We start from the raw sequence: 21,355 nt of genomic DNA on the forward strand, positions 1-21,355 counted from the left end.
CGCAGCATCACATAACAGTGCCTGAGGGTGCAATGCACATCAACAGGTCGTAGGTCTACTTTGTAACAACGTAATAAAGTCATTAGGGTTTATAGCATTTTATTAAAGTGGAAAGCAAACGTGTGTACAGTGACACACATACACATACACATATAGCACCACAGGCCTAAACTACATTTTTATTTGATCCACACCCGGCATCAATAGAGGCTCTCTGGAGGATCCTCCCTCTGCTGTTCGAGCCACCAATAATACAATAACAAGTACATACGTCATTTTGATAAAGCCAAGAAATTCAAACTCACAAGCAGTAAAGTAAGATATTTAATCTCACTGTATACAAATGTCATCCATATGCCAACTGATCGGTAAAACAGTAATCACATGCATAGCTTATTTCAACACAAACATACGTGATTAGGGAAAACAAGTCATTCAGTCAAACTATTTGATATGTAAAACTATTACTTATACACTCAACACTAAGAAAAAATATATACAGGGATGATTGTGAGGCAATATATCAGATCTATCCTGTAAAGCACTATTCGTGCAGCTCAATCTAAACAATGTAATATATATATATATATATATATATATATATAATATCACAATATCACTAATTATTAAGGTATAACTTTTTAAATAAAAGGTTTTTTAAAATAAAATAGCTGCTTACTCCGTAACCTTTCTCTTAAAAATTTAATTGATTTAACCTAACGATACTGTTACCTATTTAATTGTGCGCAGTCCACAGTGAAAACCAACGTCAATGAATCGAAGCAGTGTCCCTATTTCTCTTTTGCAAAAAAAATAACCTGTATATTGTTTTCAAGGCACATTAAATAATTTAAATAAAGACTTTGGTCTCAAGGCTACGGTGTTGTTCCTGGCGATGGCGTACTTTATTACGGTAGCGGTGACTCGTTGTACACATCCTGTCCTGGCTCCTCTTCAAACGTCACCTTGGCATCGTCCGCGTCCAGCTGTGACACACACACAAACACACACACACACACACACACACACACACACACACACCGTTACAAACCAGACACCTCAGTAGACTCATTAAGTCTCCTCAGACAAACGGGGCCTAATGCACTCAGACGAAGCAGAGTGGCCGGGCAAAAGGCCAACACTACTTTAAGCTCCAGTTAATACTCATTTTATTTCAGTTCTAATGTTAATGTTAACAAAAGTCAAATTCAGTTCCTATTAAATTGCAGGCCTATTTTAGGGAAATGCATTCTTAAAACCTGAATCTAAAAGATTTAAGATTTTATTATTCTGGAAATAATACATTGACTAAAACATGATGGGTTCCCAGTAGTTATCCTATAGTCAGCGGATCGTCTTGTGAGGTTTCAACCTCCCCCCCCCCCCCCCCCCCCCAAAGGTGCCGGGTCCAATCCCCGGACATTTGCAGCCTACCTGTCACCTGCCCCCTCTACCTGCTCCTCATTAATGCCTCGCGTCTCAACCGGGGAAATCAACTCACATCTTGAACCAAGCACCCAGCTACGAGCGACCCTACTGAACAGCTCTCAGATGTTACGGACTGGTTTCCCCCCCAGAGCAATACTTACACACTTCATCTCCATGGTGGAGAACAGTCGGCCGGTCATGAACATGCGCAGGGGGATGGTCATGATGAGGACGAAGGGGAGTGCCAGGGAGAAGGGGCTCATCTTGACCGCCCACAGGATCCCCAGACAGATCAGCTGAATCAGCGTGAACATGTGCATGCGCAGGGTTTTTACCTGCAGACGAAAGGGAAAAGTAGGCGGGACTTAGAACTCATAACCACAGATACCAGGAAGTTAACAAAGTGTGTATTTTTGAATCTGTAGATATAAACGAGCATACTAGACAATATGTAATAATACAGTTAGATCAGATTGAGATGGATCTTAAAAAAATAAATGCTTTTTTTCTACATTAATTTGAAAGTATGTGATCAAAGATATGCATTGCCCTCTCTTGGTGAATAAACATATTATACCTGGTGTGTTCACCTGTGTGTGTGTGTGTGTGTGTGTGTGTGTGTGTGTGTGTGTGTGTGTGTGTGTGTGTGTGTGTGTGTGTGTGTGTGTGTGTGTGTGTGTGTGTGTGTGTGTGTGTGTGTGTGTGTGTGTGTGCGCGCGCGCGTGTGCATGCATGCATGTGTATGTGACGGGACGTACTTTGGTGGCGTAGGCATCTGCCGGATGGTATTTCTTGGGTACGATCATCAGGAGTATCCTGTCCCACATCTGAATGCCGCTGAGGGAGGTGATACCCATGTAGAGGAAGATGCCAAACAGGGCCGTCATGGGAATCCTCTTCAGAATAGGCTCCATGTAAATAGACACACCTGGAGGGCAGGGAAATAAACAAAACACATAAAGGCTCACCAACAGGAGAAGTACGTCTTTACGGTTGCCACAATTACAACTGCAAATACTACCACTCATTTCACAACCAAAATTCTCTTACTGCCTCGACTACATTCTGAGGTGGCCGGGGCAAGTAAAGGTCGCGATACTCACCAACCATCATGGCCACCAGGATCCCACTGATCCTCTGCTCCAGCACCTTCTCAATCTCCGGCTTGGGGCCCTTGGTCATGACGGTGAGGGCGTTGGCATGGGTGACCGAGCGCACGGTGGCCGCGCTGAGCCAGGGGACCCCGAAGAGGGAGGAGATGCCCCCCATGGTGACCAGGATCAGCAGGTCCAAGTGGAACCCAGAGCCCTTCACCATCTTACGCTCTGGCTTGCTCACGATGAGCCTGCGGTCAGATAAGAGAGAGAGAGAGAGAGGGGGGAGGTCAAAGTTGAGATGCTATGGTACTGGGACATAAAAATAGTACTTAGAATTGTGTAGCGTCTTATCCTAGCTATCTCTGTTGTATACGACGGGGAATGGGTTAACCTAGCAATTGGAATTGCTTGGCACTTGTTTCTATGAATGTCTTTACTGTACCGACAGCTATATATATTGTTTCTCCTTCTTCTGACAAATGCAAGTCGCTTTGGATAAAAGCTTCTGCGAAAAACACATAAATTGTGCATTGTTTTGTGTTGGACTAAATGCATTAATAATCGTAACAGTAAACACAGCAGTAATAGGCAGTTTTTCTTTGTTTGTTTGTTCAGATGCAACGATGGTCTACAACGCCGTCTGTAAGGCAGTGACTGTTCGGAGCCACCGGCCAAATGTCGAGCCATGCCACAGGAAGGCGGGGGCGTTCCCGTCACTCACGTGGTGATCTGGGACTCGAGGAAGATGAGGATGAAGACCAGCACAGCCGGGACACAGCAGGCGCCCATCATCCACACGGGGAAAGGCTTATTCATCCCCATGGGGTTGATGAACCAGCCTCTGACCGCAGGGTTGGTCACTTCCACACCTTTCGGCACAACCAGTTTCTGCAGGACACGGTGGGGTAGGGCCATGTTAGCGCCTGGTTTTATGGCTTATAGCTTCTATTTGATACCTAACTATGAGGCCCACGGGGTACCTACTGACACAATGTGTTTGTGGTTGGGATTTATGAGTGAACTATCAGTTATTTCAATAGGTAGGGTTTTTTTTAATCTTCAAATACACAGTACAACCAGTTTTGGACACCCACATTTTATGTCAAGAGTTGACTACATAGCACATTGTTTTAAAGACACACTAGGAATATACAATATGAATGAACCATCAATTTGCAGCAGTTACAGTATGTGTTATAAAACAATTATGAATTGGTCATAGTTTATTTATACATTTTGAAACGTGTGGTTTGAATGCAATGACAATATAACATACATTTTCATGCCTTAAGGGAATTACTAAGTAATATTTCTGAACAAAAAAACATATGCTTGCTTTTTTGCACAAAGATACACGAGCAGACATTTTGCACATCTGATCTTTTTTTACAATGTTTACCTGGGTGTAAGCATCATCGATGTTGATGTCCACTGCAATCATGAAGAAAATAGCGATGGGTACACCAAAGTCTCCGATCAAACGACGGATCTGAAAAAATACAGAGCAAAACAATGAGACAGTGTTCCAGTTGTGCTTGATGACACAGAAGCAGCAGACAATGATTGGATGTTAAAATCATATTATTTTCACACTAGATGTATTGTTGTGCATTTAAAGTGAATATCTTCATGTTACACCATTCCTCATGTTACACCATCACACCAATCCATGGTACATGTGGAACCCGGAAGGCTATTCTTACCGGGCCTGGGAGGTAGTGGCCGTTCTTGAATTGACGCAGGAAGAACGCGATGAAGAAGCACCCGAACATCAGGCACATGGACAGCAGAGCCGTGTTGGGGTAGGCTGGTGGGTCAATCAAACTGGTTTGGTTAGGGGAGATTTCCATGTCCGCATGGTGGAAGGGGTTGTCGAGGGTGTCGTTCAGATGGGCGTAGTTCAGGATCAGAGGGTGAGCTTTGAAGATCTGCCACGACCAGAAGAAGAAGAAACTTTGAACGACTCTAGCAAGGCATGCATTTGTGAAGAACATAACATGTCAAAACCTGTGTTATCATGGCTGCTTGGGGACAAATGCGATTGGCTAAGGCTTTGGTATGGACGAAGGCGGATGAGGCGACGAGACCTTGATGAGTTTGCTGAAGGTCTCGTAGATGAAGATGAGGGAGATGAGGATGGAGAAGATCTCCTGGGTGAAGCGGGAGATGAATCGCACCAGGAAGCTGCCCTCCACGGCCACGATGACGATCACGATGATCACCAGCCACATGCCCACCCAGATGCGGCCCACGATGTACTCGATTTCCTGGGACTTGCAGAACTGGAATGCAACAAAACCGATGGAAATGTGAGGATACAAGTCCGAAATTGAGACTCAGCACTCAGACAGGCTCAGCACCACAGAGATGGATATTCTATTTTCTCAAGAGGTTGAGCCAATATTAAAAGTGAAGAACATTTGAAAAATGGTTGCTGGTTTGGTAACATGACTGTGTGAACTTGTCATTGAGCAAGGCACCCTAGGACCTGGGTCTAATGACATGCTGCATACTGCATACCGCTGTTAGATGGGCCATTTGTCTTGTGTTTTTCACCATTGATTGGTAGCTTAGTGGCCAGCGTGCTTGTAAGGTTAGTTTGGGCAGGGGCATCTGAATATGCATTTTCCTTGGATTTTGGCACAAGGGATCCTGTGTATTAATGAAATTGCTCCCAGATAAAATTGTTTAATTTTTTTCATTTTCTCTAAGAGTTGATGTTGGGTTTGTCATTGTGACTACACAGAACAGACTCCATAGCATTGTGTGATTAGGTGGAAGACGTACTGCGTAGAAGGCCTCTTCGAACACCAGCAGGGGTCCGGAGAATCCCACCACCAGCACTGGCTGGGCGGCGATGAGACAGAAGATGATTCCCTGGATGCAGGTGGACACCATCAGCTCTGACACCCCCATCATCTTTTCAGTTTTGTCGGCTGGTGACGGGAACACACACACACACACACACACACACACACACATTGTGGAGAAAGAAATTACAATTTCACAGGGTTGAAGACTGAAAGTTTGAAAACAATCAAACTAGCTGAGAGTGCCAAGTGGCCGTAGCATCTTCCTTTTATTTCACAGCTTTTTAGCATCTCCAATTTCGATCAAATTAAAAGAAAACGGAACCCATCGTCATCAATCATTAATCATCACTCATTAGACACTGACGCCCGGATCCAGTCCGACATGGCGAAACACTTACACAGCAGTCCTCCGAAGGTGATGGCGGGGGACAGGGCGGCGAAGTAGATGAAGATGACGGCGGCGAGGACCTGTGGGTTCAGGGCGTCCGTGTAGTCGCTGACGTAATGGCGGTAGCGCCGCTTCAGGTCCCGGATCATCCCCCCGAACGGGACGCCTGTGCGGGCCAGAGGGTCCTCCCTGGGGGGCTCTGGGGCCTTCTCCCCTACACATGGAAACCAAACCAAGCAGACATTAACAAGCCGAACCTAAGAATGATTGATCAAACGCGACAGGGGGGGTGGATGCGTGTTGTTAAGGAGCAAGTAGGGGGGATGCGAACATTGGGGTTAAAAAAAGACCCATCGCCTTGCAGCTGGGAGTCAGACCCCCTTTTCAAACTGTGTTTCACCACAGGGGGTCAGTGGGTTTATGGATGGCCACAATGCCACTAAAATCCCTCAAATATGTATGACTTCATGCCTTGTTTCATTTGATCACCAGCATGTTTGGAGGCCGAAGAAAGTGGAATACATTATTTATGGAAAATGTACTTCTCATCACGGTGGTTTGACGATGCTATTCAAAGAACGTATTACTTATTTTACTACACACAATATGTAGTGGGTCGTCCACAGTACCTTCACAGATGGGTGAGTTTAGGTGAACCTGCTGTTAGAGAATACCCTGCATGAAAACCCTTCAGGAACCCCTGTTTCAAGAAAAATACCCTGGGTGGAACAGTTTAGGAACCCCTGCTTCTAGAGAAATACCCTGGGTGGAACAGTTTAGGAACCCCTGCTTCTAGAGAAATACCCTGGGTGGAACAGTTTAGGAACCCCTGCTTCTAGAGAAATACCCTGGGTGGAACTCTTTTAGAATCCCCTGCTTCTAGAGAAATACCCTGGGTGGAACTCTTTTAGAATCCCCTGCTTCTAGATAAAACTGTGGGTGAAACACTTTAGGGACCCCTGCTTCTAGAAAAATACCATGGGGGAAACAGTTCTGGAACCCCTGCTTCTAGAAAATCAGTGTGAATTAGTGTCTTGATCGGAATATCTGATCAAATTCAAGACATAAGAAGACTCAGTCTCAGAGTAGTCATGGTTTCTGGTTTCTGGTGTGCACACATATTGACCTAGGGCCCGGTCTCCGAAGGCAATCCTGGTGTCGGCTGGGCGGAGCCTCTCCTGCAGCATCTTCTTCTGGAAGGTGATGATTGGCTCCAGCATTCCCTGGTCCTGGATCTCGGTGGGCGGGATCACGATGCTGGAGTCCATAAAGTCAGCGATGGCATTGGTCAGCTCCTGGTCAGTCTTGGCCAGGTACGCCTCCAGGCTGAACACCTAGGAGACCGGCGCAGGGAGAGGAGGTTATGACGTATATTACGTCACATATTACTGCATATTCAGTAATGAAGTACAGTTCATCTTCTTTCAAAACGTGTTGGTATTATATTGGGCATTTTAATAACGGTAACCCGTAGTGTTTCTAGATATTTATATTTGTGTATTTTTGCATTCTTCTTAGTTTCCTGCCTTCAGTCATTTTCCTGTCAGCTGGTTTATGCTAGAGAAGTGAAACCTCGCAGGCATGAAATGAACTATTTATTAGCATTTTAGGTAATGCAGGCTGCAGGCTCTACATGAAAACAAACTCATTAAACTGTTTATTTTCTGCATGAACTGATCTGATCCATTCAATTGTGGTCCCCTATTTCGTGAATTTAGTTAACATTAGCATTCATAATGTGCATTTTAGTACATCATTATGAATGTTATTGGAGAAAGATATAGTTTAATAGAATCCTGATGAAGAAAGGAGGTTGAGGCAGCATGAAAGACCTGAAGGCATGAATTCCCTCATGTATTTCATTGTAGTGGGGTGCCCTCCCCCTCTCTCTCTCCCTCTCCCTCTCCCTCTCTCTCCCTCTCTCTCTCTCTCACCCAGTCGGCCATCAGGGCGCCCATGGCGCGGCCGCTCTCGTGGTAGTCCAGGCCGCTGTCGCTGGGGCCCACCAGGATGAAGACGAAGCGCACGGGCACCGGGGCCTCCAGGGCCGCGTCCATCACCACCGAGTCAGAGAGCCGCACGAAGGCCACCACCGGCTTCTGCAGCACATCCACGGCACCTGCACACACACGCACGCACGCACGCACGCACGCACACACACACACACACACACACACACACACACACACACAGAAACCACAGTCAACAACTATTAGTCTTTGCGCATAGATGGCCAAAGCAATTGGCATAGGTGTGTGCGCGGGTGTGTGCATTTGTGTGTGTGCATTGGTGTGTGTGCTTTACATACCGGAGAGGACGATGGAAGCCTCCATGTTGTCAGACGTGTCTCTCTGTAACAGACAAGGTTTTAGCGTGAGGTGAGAGGCTCAGCATTAGAAGAACGCGTGGATACCAGGTGAGGCCGGGTTACGTTCTCATGGTGTTGTACCTTCTTGGGCACGGAGAAGGTGGTCATCTCGATGTCTCCTGAGGGGGGCGCCGCTGCTGCGGCCCCAGTTGCTACTTGGCTAAGATAATTAAAAACAGGAAAACATGAGGGAGAAAACTAAAACAAACGACTTGCTGTACAGAAATGATAACACAACGTTGAACATAAGCCTCTCTGGGTTTACTGTGTGTAGTCTTTATATTTCTTTGCTCTTTAGGGTGGAATGACATTTTACTTTCACTTTGAAACAAGGGAATCCCAAGTTCAAAGTGGTGGCGTGATGTGAGTTCCCACAGTGCAACGCTACAGGCTGCTGTGAGGTGTGCCATGTCTACCTGCGTCTCATCAGCAGGGACCTCAGGAGGGACTCCCGGTCGCTGGCCCGGATCTCGTTCTTGCTCAGCAGCTCGTCCACCGCTCTCTCGGCCACGGCGGACAGAGAGCTGGCGTTCAGGTCCAGGATCACCGCGCCTGGGGGTCGGACAACGCATATTAATGATCTGTCAGTCTATCAGATAGACAGTCTAACTGTGCATCAGTCCATCTCTCTGTCTGTCAGTCTGTCAATCTCTCCCTAGCAGTCTATCTATCTGTCTGTCTGTCTGTCTGTCTGTATATATATCTGCCATTCTCTATCCATCTATCGATCCATCCATCAGTATATTTGTCTATCTGTGTTTCAGTCTGTCTTTCCATTTATCTGTCTGTCTGTCGGTCTGTGTTATGACAGAGTGTGATCCTGGTTCCCTGACAGTCCCCCAGTGGAGTGTGTGTGTGTGTGTGAGTGTGTGTCTGTGTCTGTGTCTGCGTGTCTGTGCGTGTGCGTGTGTGTCTGTGCATGTGTGTCTGTGTGTGTGAGTGAGACCTGTGCTCATGGTCTTGCGGAGCTGGATCAGGCTCTTGAAGGTGAGGTAGGAGACGTGGGCGGAGCTCCAGACGCCGGTGGCAGGGCTCACGTTCTCCTCGTAGCCCAGCCAGCGGCCCGTCTGCTGCCAGCTGCTGCCCTGCAGCTCGTTCAGCTCCACGTAGGCCTGCGGGGACCATGGGAGCCATTAGCTTTCTGTTAGCCTACCGTAGGCCTACTGTAAGCCTGCTGTTGGCCTACCGTAGGCCTACTGTTAGCCTGCTGTGAGCCTACTGTAGGCCTACTGTTAGCCTCCTGTGAGCCTACTGTAGGCCTACTGTTAGCCTGCTGTAAGCCTGCTGTTGGCCTACCGTTGGACTACTGTGAGCCTGCTGTGAGCCTACTGTAGGCCTACTGTAAGCCTGCTGTTGGCCTACCGTTGGACTTCTGTGAGCCTGCTGTGAGCCTACTGTAGGCCTGCTCTTAGCCTACGACAGGCCTACTGCATGTCCCGCCTACTAAGTGGGAGGGGCTAATTCTTACACACTGCACCTTTAAGTTGGTGTGCCTTGAACTTCTGGTGAAGGACCACTGGTCTACTCAACTATGTGAATGAATAGAAGGCAAGGACCCTGTTAGATTTACCTGGGCATCTCCTCTGGTTGTGGCGTTGGTGTTCAGGTTGAGGTAGGCTACACGAAAAATGAAAGAAATTAAGAGCGAAAGATAGAATGACGGAAAGGGGAAGGAATGGAAAGAAAAGTAATAGAAAGATCACGTGTCACATGTCAAGGCTTTGCCATAGTTGCCGTAGTATTTAGTCAAACGTCAGTCCAGTGAGGACCGTGTTGGGTCCAGCCTCAGACCAGGTGGACCAGCCTACCTTCTGAGTAAGGAGAGATGATGATGTTCTCCATTGGAGACTCCTCCACCTCCTCCTCCACCTCCTCCTCCTCCCCGTTCCACCTCTGCTCCAGGGCAAAGCTCCCCCTGGGAGTTGGCAGATATGCAGCCGGTTATTTTTACCCTTCATTTTGAATAGAGGATTCAGGGGGACTGTGCCTCACCACACCACACACAAAACTAAAATTGTTCATTTTTTTTGGAATTATTTGGTATCATTTTTTTTTATAAACTATCAATATTTTTTCTTTGGAGAATAAATAGTATGGAGACTGGGTTGGCTGGAAGGCAGGATATTCGCCAAGTGAAGTATAAAGACAGTGAAGGCCTTTGACGGTTCGTTTGAACATTGAGATTGACATGTGCGGTTTCTTCATACCGCCAGTAGAGGGCAGAGTTTCACCAGACAGGCGTTAGGATTGACGGATTGCGCCCACTGGACAACGCTGAACTTCAAACTACGTGAGCGGGCAATGCGAGGTGGGTGCGTTTTCATTGGCTCATTTGATTTCTCAGAGGACCGGAATTGGAACAAATACCCGTTATTATTTACCGTCAAAATGACATAGAAATACTTAATAAACTCACAGTCTCAGTGGAGAGGGGAAGGCTGTATCATTATCTTCGTAGGACATGTCAGTACCCTGGATGAATGAGAATCAGGGGACATTTAAATTTAAGACAGTAGGACAGGCATGGCTTTTAAGAGATAGACAATGGGGAGAGACAAATGTCAGAGACAAAATTTCATTTTTTTTTGTATATATAAAAAGGTACATGAGGAAGCAATATAAAAGTAGTAATTCATATAATTTAGTATTTGCTTCAGATAATTAGAAGGTTGTTCTGTTCTGACAGAGGAACAAGGTAAGTACAGTTAAGCCCACCTCTTCATAAGTAAGATTGCTCTCCATCGCTGTCTTTCAGATCGGCTCTCCACCTGAAAAAAAGTAAAGAATTATTTGGACAAGAATGGTTATTACGACTAACAATTGTACTAGCAATCTCGAGTTGAAGTTATCCACCATGAGGCACTTAATATGCTTTTATATTACTTCTTCAACTTTGAATTATTTGAATTAATTATTGTGTATGAATACACGTTTGTGTGAGTGAAAGAGAATTTAGGTATTCAAGTAAGACATTAAAAATCAATTTCGATTTCCAAGTCTATTTCAGATCCCTCTGTGGAGTCTGTGCATTTTTGAACCAATACTATCAGAGATAATGAATCAGCCGTTGGCATGTGTGGCCTACAGTTGAGCTCAAGTACAGGCCTTACAAGTGGTTATCTCAGGGCTACACCCTTGTTAAGACACGCCGCACTCTTCAGATCTACCAATCACCAAAACTCCTACACAAGTACTTGAGTCTTAATAGCCCCCTAAGAATAAACGACAACAGGAAACCAGCAGGGAATGGTCCACATTGACATTGATCACATGTTTGTTACATGCACTTATATCAAAGTCAATATTAAATAAAAATGTAGATTAACCGACACAATTTTTTCTTTACTTGAAAGTGCGGAAACACACGACTATTTTCAAGCCTGTTTGAGGACCCTTACTGCCCAGGAAATATTTTAGATTTCTTAGTGGAATATTTGACCACAGTGCTGTAAAGTTCAACATAAATACAATATAAGTGCTGGAGGATAAAGAGAAAATACATTTGTTCTGTCGATAGAACTGTTTTAAATAATGAAATTGAGTGAATCAACTCAAACACAAGAACGAAACAACAACATTGTCCTCCTAAGAATACGATTTATAACGCATTACGGTTCCGGAGAGTTCAAACTGCCCTCCTTGACATTAGCTGAAACACATGTTACCCCACTTTCCCCTCGCTACGGTGTACCCACTATTCACACAAAACAAATGTCCTCCATCTACCTGTCTCCCACCTCCACCTACCGTCCCGCCCCCCCCCCCCCCCCCCCCACAGCCCCGTCCCGTAGGGTCCGAGGAGGCCCCACCCTCACCTGGTCGCAGGTAATCAGGCACAACTTACCGGGTCGTCCACACCGTGCTCCAAGCGCCAACACACACCGCCAACGAGTGATCTGGGGCCCTGATCGATGCACTACCCAGCCAAAACCGCCGCACTGTGGGGGGGGAGGGGGATGGGGGGGGGGGGGAAACACCCACACCCTACTACGTGAACGCAGCTCAGGGAGACCCACCCCACGAAGAGCTGTGGTTGCCTAGCGACGCAGGAGGGTGGGCGAGATAAGGGGCCCCCCGTGTGTGACACCCAGGGTCCGCTCTATCGGCCCGGGGCACCTTGAGGCAGGGGTATTCCCCCGATACACCCTGCCGATCCTGGGGACCAGGGTGCCAGGGGCCTGGAGGGGGGCAGAAGAACCAACCTTGGAGGAGGGGGTATCTGGACCGAGAGTGTCATCTTGTTTACGTGTCGGGGATTCCCCTCGTGATGGGGAGATGGTGGTGGTGGTGGTGGCGGGGGGGGGGGGTGTCCCTTGATCAAGTTAAGAAAGTGTTGATGGGGACATAAAGTTCAGTTCAGTTTTTTTTAATGATGTTTTCAAGCTTATTGGGGCTGGCCTGCCTCTTCTGCAAGTGACATCATAGGGTGTGTTGTTGGGGATTCTCTTCAAGTCTAAACTAAAGTTCTGGTGCCAAGCCCCACATTTATCGGCAGGTGACTGTAGTTTACACTCGTGAGAGTGAGAAGTGTTTGAGTTGGTTTGTTTCACTCGATTTCTGTGGCACATTTTAGCCATCTAAGAAGGACATGTAACTTTAAGGCAAGGTTCAACAATGTTCCAATGGGACAATGGTGTGACAGAGGATCATACTGTATAACACTGGACCAGGGTTAACATACCAGGGTTACCATACCCAACTTAAAGGTCCCATGGCATGACATTTTCACTTTATGAGGTTTATGAGGCTAACATTAATGTGAGTTCCCCTAGCCTGCCTATGGTCCCCCAGTAGCTAAAAATTGAGTTAGGTGTAAAACGAGCAGTAGGTATCTTGCTCCGCCTTTGAAAAAATGAACGCTCAAACGCGCTGATTTGGGATCCGGCCCCATATGTCTTGGCCCGCCCAGAGAATGTGGCCGGCCAATGAGACAATGAGCTAGGACCGTGTGAGCGCCACATGTGTGTGTGTGTGAATACACAGACTGTAACGCAAGTGTTCTTTGTTATTTGGATAACCGTTCTGCTGTTGGTGTTATGGCGCATAACATGCAACACAATAACGCAAGCTTGCATGAAACTCCCATTTGGTGAAAAGACTAGACTGCGTCGGGTTCTCTGAGGTCTCTGGTATTTCCACAATGAGATTTGTAGTGCGGGTTATCTCAGCCATGGTTGAGAAGGAATTGGGAACCGCGACATGGAGGAGAAAAGGATTGTTGTCTCCCGCCGGAGCCCCGCTGCCCGCAAGAGACAACCCCAGGCAACAATCCCTTTCTCCTCCATTTCGCGGTTCAGTCTGTACTTAATATTGACGTGGAAGTGGAAGAACCAGAGGCGTCTGAGAACCCGACACAGTCGTTTGAGAGTCATCCGGAGGTGCAAACAGCTTTTGACCGTGATAATATATGTTATATTATATAGATATCTAAATATAATATGATATTATTTAGATATAGAGCTCCAGGACTCCCGCCGGAGCACCCGGAGTGTTCAGTGTTCCACTGTAAACACTAGCGCATGGTACCGTGGCAACAAGCTGCTCAGGGCCACACCCCCCCCCCCCCCCCCCCCACTACCTTGACCCGCCTCTAAAAACGGCACGTTTGTGGAGAGCTCATTGTGGGACTGGCTCGTAGTGGCTGTAACTCTGCACCAAGGCTGAATTTCTTGAACATCTTCAAGTACTGTATTAGGGGCCCACTAACACCTATATTAAAGCATCCATAAAATAGCATGCCATGGGACCTTTAAACAACGGACTCTTACCAGTGTGGCCATACCCAACATAAACAACAGACTCTTTCCAGGGTTACCATACCAGGGTTACCATACCCCACTTAAACAACAGGCTCTTTCCAGGGTTACCATACCTGAAACAATCCCCAAACCCCATTGTCCCCACATCATCCCAGGTTGACTCCCCTCCCCACCCTCCCCCTCCGTCCGGGAGACCGGAGGCCTGGGCTGCTGCCTGGACTGGCGGAGGTGTCGCTGGACATGGCAGGTGGCAAGGGCAGTCCGGGCAAACTGGGCGGATGTTCAGCTGGGCTGTGCTGGAAGCTCCTCGGAGGGCCGGAAACAGCCTTCAGTAGGGCCACCCTCTCCCAGGGGCGACAAGTCCCTTTCCCCATCTCCCTTCTGGAGCATGGGGTCTTGTGTCGGTGGCTGTGCCCGCTGGCAAAGGGGGCGGCTGGGGCAGGGGCGGCTGCGGGCTGGTCCCTGGGGATGCTAGCCGCAGACGGTGGGCTGTGGCGGTCGCTGTGCCTCCTCCCCCCGTCCTCTGCTTGGTCACCACCGCACTGTGGTGGAAAGGGTGATAAATAAATTAAAAAAACAAAGGTGGCCTTTCTTGTCTCCTCCAGACAAGAAGGACGTGTGGTGGTGATAAAACCAAAAAGTGGTACAGCCAGTTTATTGCAGAGTCGTGAGTCGAGATTCGTGTTCAACCCCCCCTTTTTTCCGTGACCTCCACTGGCTCCCTGTAGTAGCTCGCACCAGAATGAAGACGATGGTACTGACCTACAAGGCAGTCCGCGGAACTGCCCCTTCCCCCCCTCCAAGCGTTAGTCAGAACACACTTGCTAAGAGCAAGCAAAGGTCGATCATCAAAGTCACAACTCGTCTTTGTTTTGGCACCGCAGTGGTGGAACAAGCTCCCTGCCGACGTCAGGACGCCATAGTCAGTCACCAGCTTCCACAAGAGATTCAAGACTCACTTTTTCGGAGTTCACCAAAGCTGTGTTCGAAATCGTTCCCTATTCCCTCACTCACTATTCCCTATATAGTGTTTATGATATAGTGAACTATATAGGGAACGAACAAACGAGAATTCGGACACTACACTGAACATTTCTGAACGTCATTTGCGTCAGTAAATGCGCCCGCATTGCATTGTGGTATACGGGAGTAACATGTAGGGAACATCGTATGTTCACTCAAATTTTGGGTATTTTGTAGTCCACTATATAGTGAATGAAATTAACCACTGAGAATTCGAACAGCACTACAAAATGGCGAGCACCTATATAGTGCACTATATCCGTGATAGGGAACGATTTCGAACACAGCTCTAGACTCTGCATAGCCAGCCCTCTTACCCTAATCACCCCTCTTACACACGTTTTGTATGTTGTACGTCCTGGCACTTAAGAATAGTATTTTGAATAGTAGCCTTGTGTAGCATCTTATCCTAGCTATCTATGTTGTATACGGGGAATGTGTTAAACTAACAATTGTTAGTGCTGGGCACTTGTTTCTATGAACATCCCTACTGTATCGACAGCACTGTATTGTTGTTTCTCAGTTGCACGTTGATTACTCAACGCACAACAGGTGTGCAGCCCCACCCAGCCCCAGAGCCTAATCAGTCTGACTCGGGCCAGGTGAGGCTGCTTAAAATGTGTGGGGCCACCCGCCCCACACATTCCACACCTGTTTTCTATGCTGATGCCAGAGGAGCCCAGTATAACCAGTCAGGTGGATTTTCGAGTCAACAAGGTTGACTTGAAAATAGTTTTTGATGGGAATATCATGTGCATAAAAATCTGGGCAAAGTGCAAAAATACATTGTCTTATCCTGCCATCTCAGCAACCTGGTGGAGAAAAGATGCCCTCATAATAACCTAACAGCAAAGTCATCTCAGTGATGTGAACTTCGTGAACCTCCGATAGAAGGTGCTAACCCTGTTTCACCTCCACCGGTGTGTGCATACCGTACGCATGAAGTAAGTGTGTGACAGAGTGTGTGGTCCCCACAGCCCGTGTGGTCGCGCCAGGGGCCAGGGACATGGCTGTGTTATCGTGTTGAAAGCTATCTGCTGTGTCCATGTGTCGCTGGACTGAACAGTGTGACTATTATCTTACGGCACATTGTACACAGACACTCCCAATAGTAATACAGGGCTTCTACACTATTAATGGTCCATACCTTCAGTCTTTAAGAAATGCATTTTACGTACAATATAATGAGACAATCGTTTGTGTTTAATTTGATTTAATTCAAGGATTAGTTTGTATTTTATTGACAAGGTCAACAAACATTTTTTCCACACTTTTGAATAGGAATTTTGTATTACTAAGCCTTCTACTGTACTTCTACAAATATTAATAATAATAGTAATGTCAAGTGTATTCTTTTTTCATAACTAAAGGCTCAATATTTCTGAATATATATTAAAAACGGTTACACTGTTGTAGCCTACACTGTTGCTGTGTATAATATACATATTATTTATAACTTCTTTATTTTGTATTTGATGGAATAAAATCAAATCATTTTAGCACCATTTTTTCCAGAGCACTACAGGATCCAGGATACAGCATCGTGTTTTAGCACATGTTGAATTGGAGAATATAAAATAAAATAAAATAAATAAAAATTATATATATATATATATATATATATATATATATATATATATATATATATATATATATATATATATATTAAGATGTATACATTTACAGTGGAACATTATTTCAGTGTTTTTTTTGGGAAGTAGGCCTACTATTGCTCAGCCGGAAATTTCTGCTCCAATGAAACAATGAAACAAACAAATTCCTCAAATATGAAGTCAAACAGTGAAATAACGGGACGGGGTTCGATTATACTGTCCGCGGACTACCTTTTCCAAGTCTGCACAAGATGCCATATAAAACATCTCCCGCATGGACTTCAACGGTCACCGCAGACCGCAGATCACATGGCATCGCAATGCCTGCTCTAGTGCTTCTATAGGGCCAGATAAGCTATATCAGCGGAGGAACAAGCCGTTTGGTGACAACTATCACAACTATCCAGAGCCTCAACGTAACGCCTACCTCGGCCCGGGAGCCATGCAGTGCGCCGCGGCCACGTCGCCCGCCGGACGTCTCCCATAAAGAGAATAGTTCATATTTAAAAACTACACAAAGTGGAGAACAATTAAAACCAAAACAACAAATATTTAAAAAGTTAAGCGAAACTGAAATTTAAATAATTAACAGTGGGAGGTGGGGCCTGTAGTGAATATCCTGAGGAACGTATAACGTTGTAATGGACTTCCGTTTAAAGGAGAAAACATGTCCCTCTGCATTGTAATTATTCCTTTTAGAATGCGTATTTTTTGTTTTGAGAATGGAAGTTTTTTTATCAAACACATTTTATAAAAAAAATAAAAAATCACAAAGGTAATTTTAAAAATGTGATGGTATGTAGGCGAATAGGCACCGATGTTGCAGTCAAAATACAAAACCATAGGCCTACCTATTAACTGTTACACATAGTGTGTAAGAGAAAAGTCTGTGAAGATGAATACGCATTAAATGTTATTGTTCCATGGTGTTGGGTAAAACATATGTTGGGTAAAATGAGACGATCACGCCAGTCCACTACATATGCGCTTCAGACACAGTTGAAAGGCCCCTTATTTTTAACATAACATATTTTATGTTGATTAGCCATTACGAGCCATTTCACGTTCTCCCCTCTAGTGACATCACACATGGGCGTGTCCACCCAGATGTATACGATAGCTAGATCCAGCCGCCAGCCTACGCAGTGGACTGAACCAGCGGGGTCAGCTGATCCATCCATCATACATCTGGGAGGACACTCCCATGTGTGACGTCACTACTAGAGGGGGTAGATGAACGGGCTAGTCAGCATTCCACCTGGTGGTATAAGACGGTGCAGCTTCAAAACAATGTGAGCTTCTACAGCAGCAGTAAACAAATAGTGAAATAGTAATAGTTATAACAATGTATATAGTGTGTTACATCTATGTATATGTAACACAATATTTGTATATTATATGTATATTATGTTTACATAAAATATACATCATATATGTATAGCCTATTATGTGTTACATACAAAACATAGTATTATTGTACTATGTATATTTTCCAATGCATACACCATACTACGTCGATCACATACAAATCAAACAGGAAAGGAGTGACATTAGTAATACTAATATTTAATTTAATATTTCAGATTATTTTTAATTGAAAATTAAACATTGGGTCTGAGCGCGGTTTGGAAACAGCTTTTTTAGAGCATGAAGCGTCTCCGCCTAGTGGTACAAACACTACATTACACATCTCTAGCTGACGGTTTCGTCCAAAGCTACTAACAATAAGTGGTACATTCGGGTACATACAATTAGGCAAACATTGTAACTAAGAAACAAGAGATAGAGATTAGATTCAGTAGATAACATTTTACATATCGAAAAGCCCATCTACTTGTTGACACATGCAGCAGGCTTTCTTATCTACCACTATTATCTAATAAAACCAATACATCTACCAGTTGTATTTGCATTGCAAATGCATTTTCAGATTTCAAATTTCAAGATTGTTGCCGCACGCCTATCTCTGCTACCTCTAACCAATACTTCAATTATTAAGGATAAAAACTTTATATCCCAATGATTCTCATTTTAACAGCTGCCCAGGCGCTATATATTGTACATTTTAAAGCCAAGCTTAAATAAAGCAAGCATCAGTTAGAGAACTGACAGATGAGGGATATAATGACTATGAATGTGCTCAATGAATACCTTTCAGAAATATTACTCAATTTATTGCAAAAAATTCAGAAACATTGCATAGAAATATTATAAAACAAATTAAATCATTAAATGTAATTATATATAGGCCTAAACTATACATTAAAACTATATTATAAGTCATTTCTTATTCGATAGCTCCACCTAAAACACACAAGCAAATAACATTTCTCACGCAATGCCTACAAAATGTCGAGTCATTGAGACCATATTTAAAATATGGAGGAATGCCACCTGGGACTAATAAACAGGTTGGGGATGAGCATCAGAAACGCACAATATCAAAAAGGCTGCTCAGTAGTCATTACACCTACATCAAATCCATAAACTGGTTAGTCAAAGTTTATTTCAGTGGGCCTTTAACTTACTTAATGGAGAAAGCAGACTTTATAGTGCAAGCTGAAGCCATTTGAGTCAACCTTAATTAACTCGGTAGGGAGATATAGTACACAAATCAATGACTTCCAAATTATTCATTTTATTTTAAAGACAGATGTTACAAGGATGAAGTTTTTTTTTTACATCGAATTGGTCTGTGTTGAGAAAAAACAGAGGGTGGTTTCAATAACAGATGATAAAGTGCAGTTTCTTATAACATAACCGTTTTTACAGTTTCAAGTTGCAAAAATAAGCAGTGAATTCATACCCAGTAGGCACTGAGCAGCAATCGCAGACATGTATACACAGTTCCATGTTTTCATAATGAACCAGTTATTTTGGAAAACCAAACAAAACTAAAACAAAATATGCGTTCCATGCTTTTGCCGCCAATTATTCTGCATAGACCCATTCCCTCTGCGTTCCCCAATACATACAAAATAAGACTCGGGTTTACTTTACACTAATTCATGTCAATGCTAATAATAACAAAACGACAGGCAGTTGGTATCGCCAGGCAATGAGGCTTGAATGAAAGCAAAAACTCCCCCGTCTCCCTCCATCCCCCATGACAATGCTCTCTCCCCCCCGCTCCGCATCCCCCACGGGAAGCCACTAGGACTGCAAACATCATACCATACCCTTCAACCGGTTGGGATATGGTAGTCATGGACGTCCTGCGCAACACGTTAGGGGACAGGGAAGGGTTGAGAGACGCACTGTGGGGCCCCTATAGCGACCACACCTTGGATTAGACCGGGGGCTTTGATCTCAAGAGCCCGGTCAGCATAGCCAGAGCGCGTGTGTCAGGGTCCTCCCGTCAGGTTTGAAATCTGAGTTCCACCTGGAGGAGAGCGGATGGCCCACCTGGGAGTGGATCGCCGCGAGGCCGGATGAGGAAAGGATGTTTAGAGTCCGGCCCGGTTTACATGATGACGCACGGGGCTCGGCTCTTGGTGAGCTTCGCCACCGGCTTGCCATCCTGGGCTTTCTGGATGGCATCCATGACCTACACACCGGGGCGAAGGGAATCACAGGTCAGATGTCGGCTGGGACGTTTTCAAAGGATGTGCGTGACTCACTGACGACGAGGAGGAAGTGGAAGAGAGACTCACCTCATCCTCGATGGGGAAGCCCTTCAGCTCGAGTTTGGAGAAGACCAGCTGGCCGTTGATCTCTATCTCGAAACTACCTGTTGATAGACAAAACCAAAAGAGAGAAAATGTAAATGTAGTGTGGGTCACACTCAACACTCCTTGCGTGGGAAGGTGAGGAGTGTGTGACATCCACTCCTTGATATCACAGGACTATGGGATGTGATCTGGGGATCTCTTCACATTAATAATATTTTTGAATATACATTAATGATATAGTAATCTACTTACTGGACCTGCCCACAAACCCAGACACATCCGCATCAGGGAACTCCGCCAGGACTACTTTCCGGAGCTCCTGATAACGGGGTCCGTACCCTCATCCGCCACTGAAACCAGAGGAAGAAGAGATCAACCAATAAATCACTGCAATGAATGACCCATGAATCCAAGGGTCACGTCATCAACCACAGGCATACAGTGGCATGTTAGCCGGCTAGCCATTAGCTGCCTATCGAAGTCGGCTGCTGAATATAACGGGAGGACATTAGAACATAATCAAACATCAATGAGCACAAACTAAGTTATTTCATCCAAGCCATATTTACCAGTATTCAACTCGGACCTGGACCACCATGATTGTTCCGTGTAGCGTCTGGATACTCTCGCTATGATACTGCTCGATTCACGGTCAGGCAACACTCTGCTGGGCGGAGCTTCGACAGAGCTATATAAATACTGAGGGGCGTGGCTTAAGCAGCGGTATATAACCAGTGGGGGGGAGGGGGGCGGGGATTAAGCAGATGAGGGGGCGGGAGACCGTGACAGACAGGGCGAGATGAACTGTTGTTGTGGGTGTATTAACATGGAGTATTACATTACATTACATTATTTTACATTATATCACGTTATAGTACATTATTTACATGGGACGGTATAAATTATGTAGGCTGGGAAAACTAAAGAGGCGATGAGAGAGGGCTAAGCTATGGAATGGTCCTACCCATGTACAGTATAATCAGAATTTATCTAAATAAATATCAGGACATAAACTTTAATATGAGCCCCAAAAGTGAGCCATTGACCATTACGACTGTTATAATGACAGACAGTATTGTCTCCGAATTGATTGATTTGATATTAGATACGACATAAGGCTTGGCATTCGAAGGAGGTGGCAATGTTGACATTTATATCATTGCGGAAAGGAAGTTTTCAGCCCAACTCGTTAATC

At 45.3% G+C, this 21,355-nt stretch overlaps 2 protein-coding genes across 2 annotated transcripts; both read right to left on the reverse strand.

Moving 5' to 3' along the window:
* Window positions 1-91: 91 nt before the first annotated feature.
* Window positions 92-10,882, reverse strand: slc4a1a (solute carrier family 4 member 1a (Diego blood group)). Its single transcript, XM_084488694.1, has 20 exons — window positions 10,810-10,882; window positions 10,511-10,566; window positions 9,903-10,009; window positions 9,665-9,711; window positions 9,041-9,206; window positions 8,511-8,646; window positions 8,176-8,254; window positions 8,035-8,077; window positions 7,661-7,845; window positions 6,853-7,060; window positions 5,737-5,940; window positions 5,313-5,461; window positions 4,613-4,807; window positions 4,229-4,453; window positions 3,925-4,014; window positions 3,247-3,413; window positions 2,532-2,773; window positions 2,187-2,356; window positions 1,590-1,763; window positions 92-986 (listed from the first exon to the last, which is right to left on the reverse strand). The coding sequence occupies exons 1-20, from the start codon at window positions 10,834-10,836 to the stop codon at window positions 909-911; spliced, it is 2,748 nt and encodes a 915-aa protein (XP_084344820.1). The 5' UTR covers window positions 10,837-10,882; the 3' UTR covers window positions 92-908.
* Window positions 10,883-19,111: 8,229 nt separating this feature from the next.
* LOC311367881 (migration and invasion enhancer 1-like) lies at window positions 19,112-20,828 on the reverse strand. The gene is made up of 4 exons (XM_084486741.1): window positions 20,730-20,828; window positions 20,413-20,510; window positions 20,143-20,219; window positions 19,112-20,036 (listed from the first exon to the last, which is right to left on the reverse strand). The coding sequence occupies exons 1-4, from the start codon at window positions 20,756-20,758 to the stop codon at window positions 19,953-19,955; spliced, it is 288 nt and encodes a 95-aa protein (XP_084342867.1). The 5' UTR covers window positions 20,759-20,828; the 3' UTR covers window positions 19,112-19,952.
* Between the last annotated feature and the right edge of the window lie 527 nt (window positions 20,829-21,355).

This window comes from Micromesistius poutassou, assembly GCF_964030765.1.
Source record: "Micromesistius poutassou genome assembly, chromosome: 1".
NCBI classification, from domain to species: Eukaryota; Metazoa; Chordata; class Actinopteri; order Gadiformes; family Gadidae; genus Micromesistius; species Micromesistius poutassou.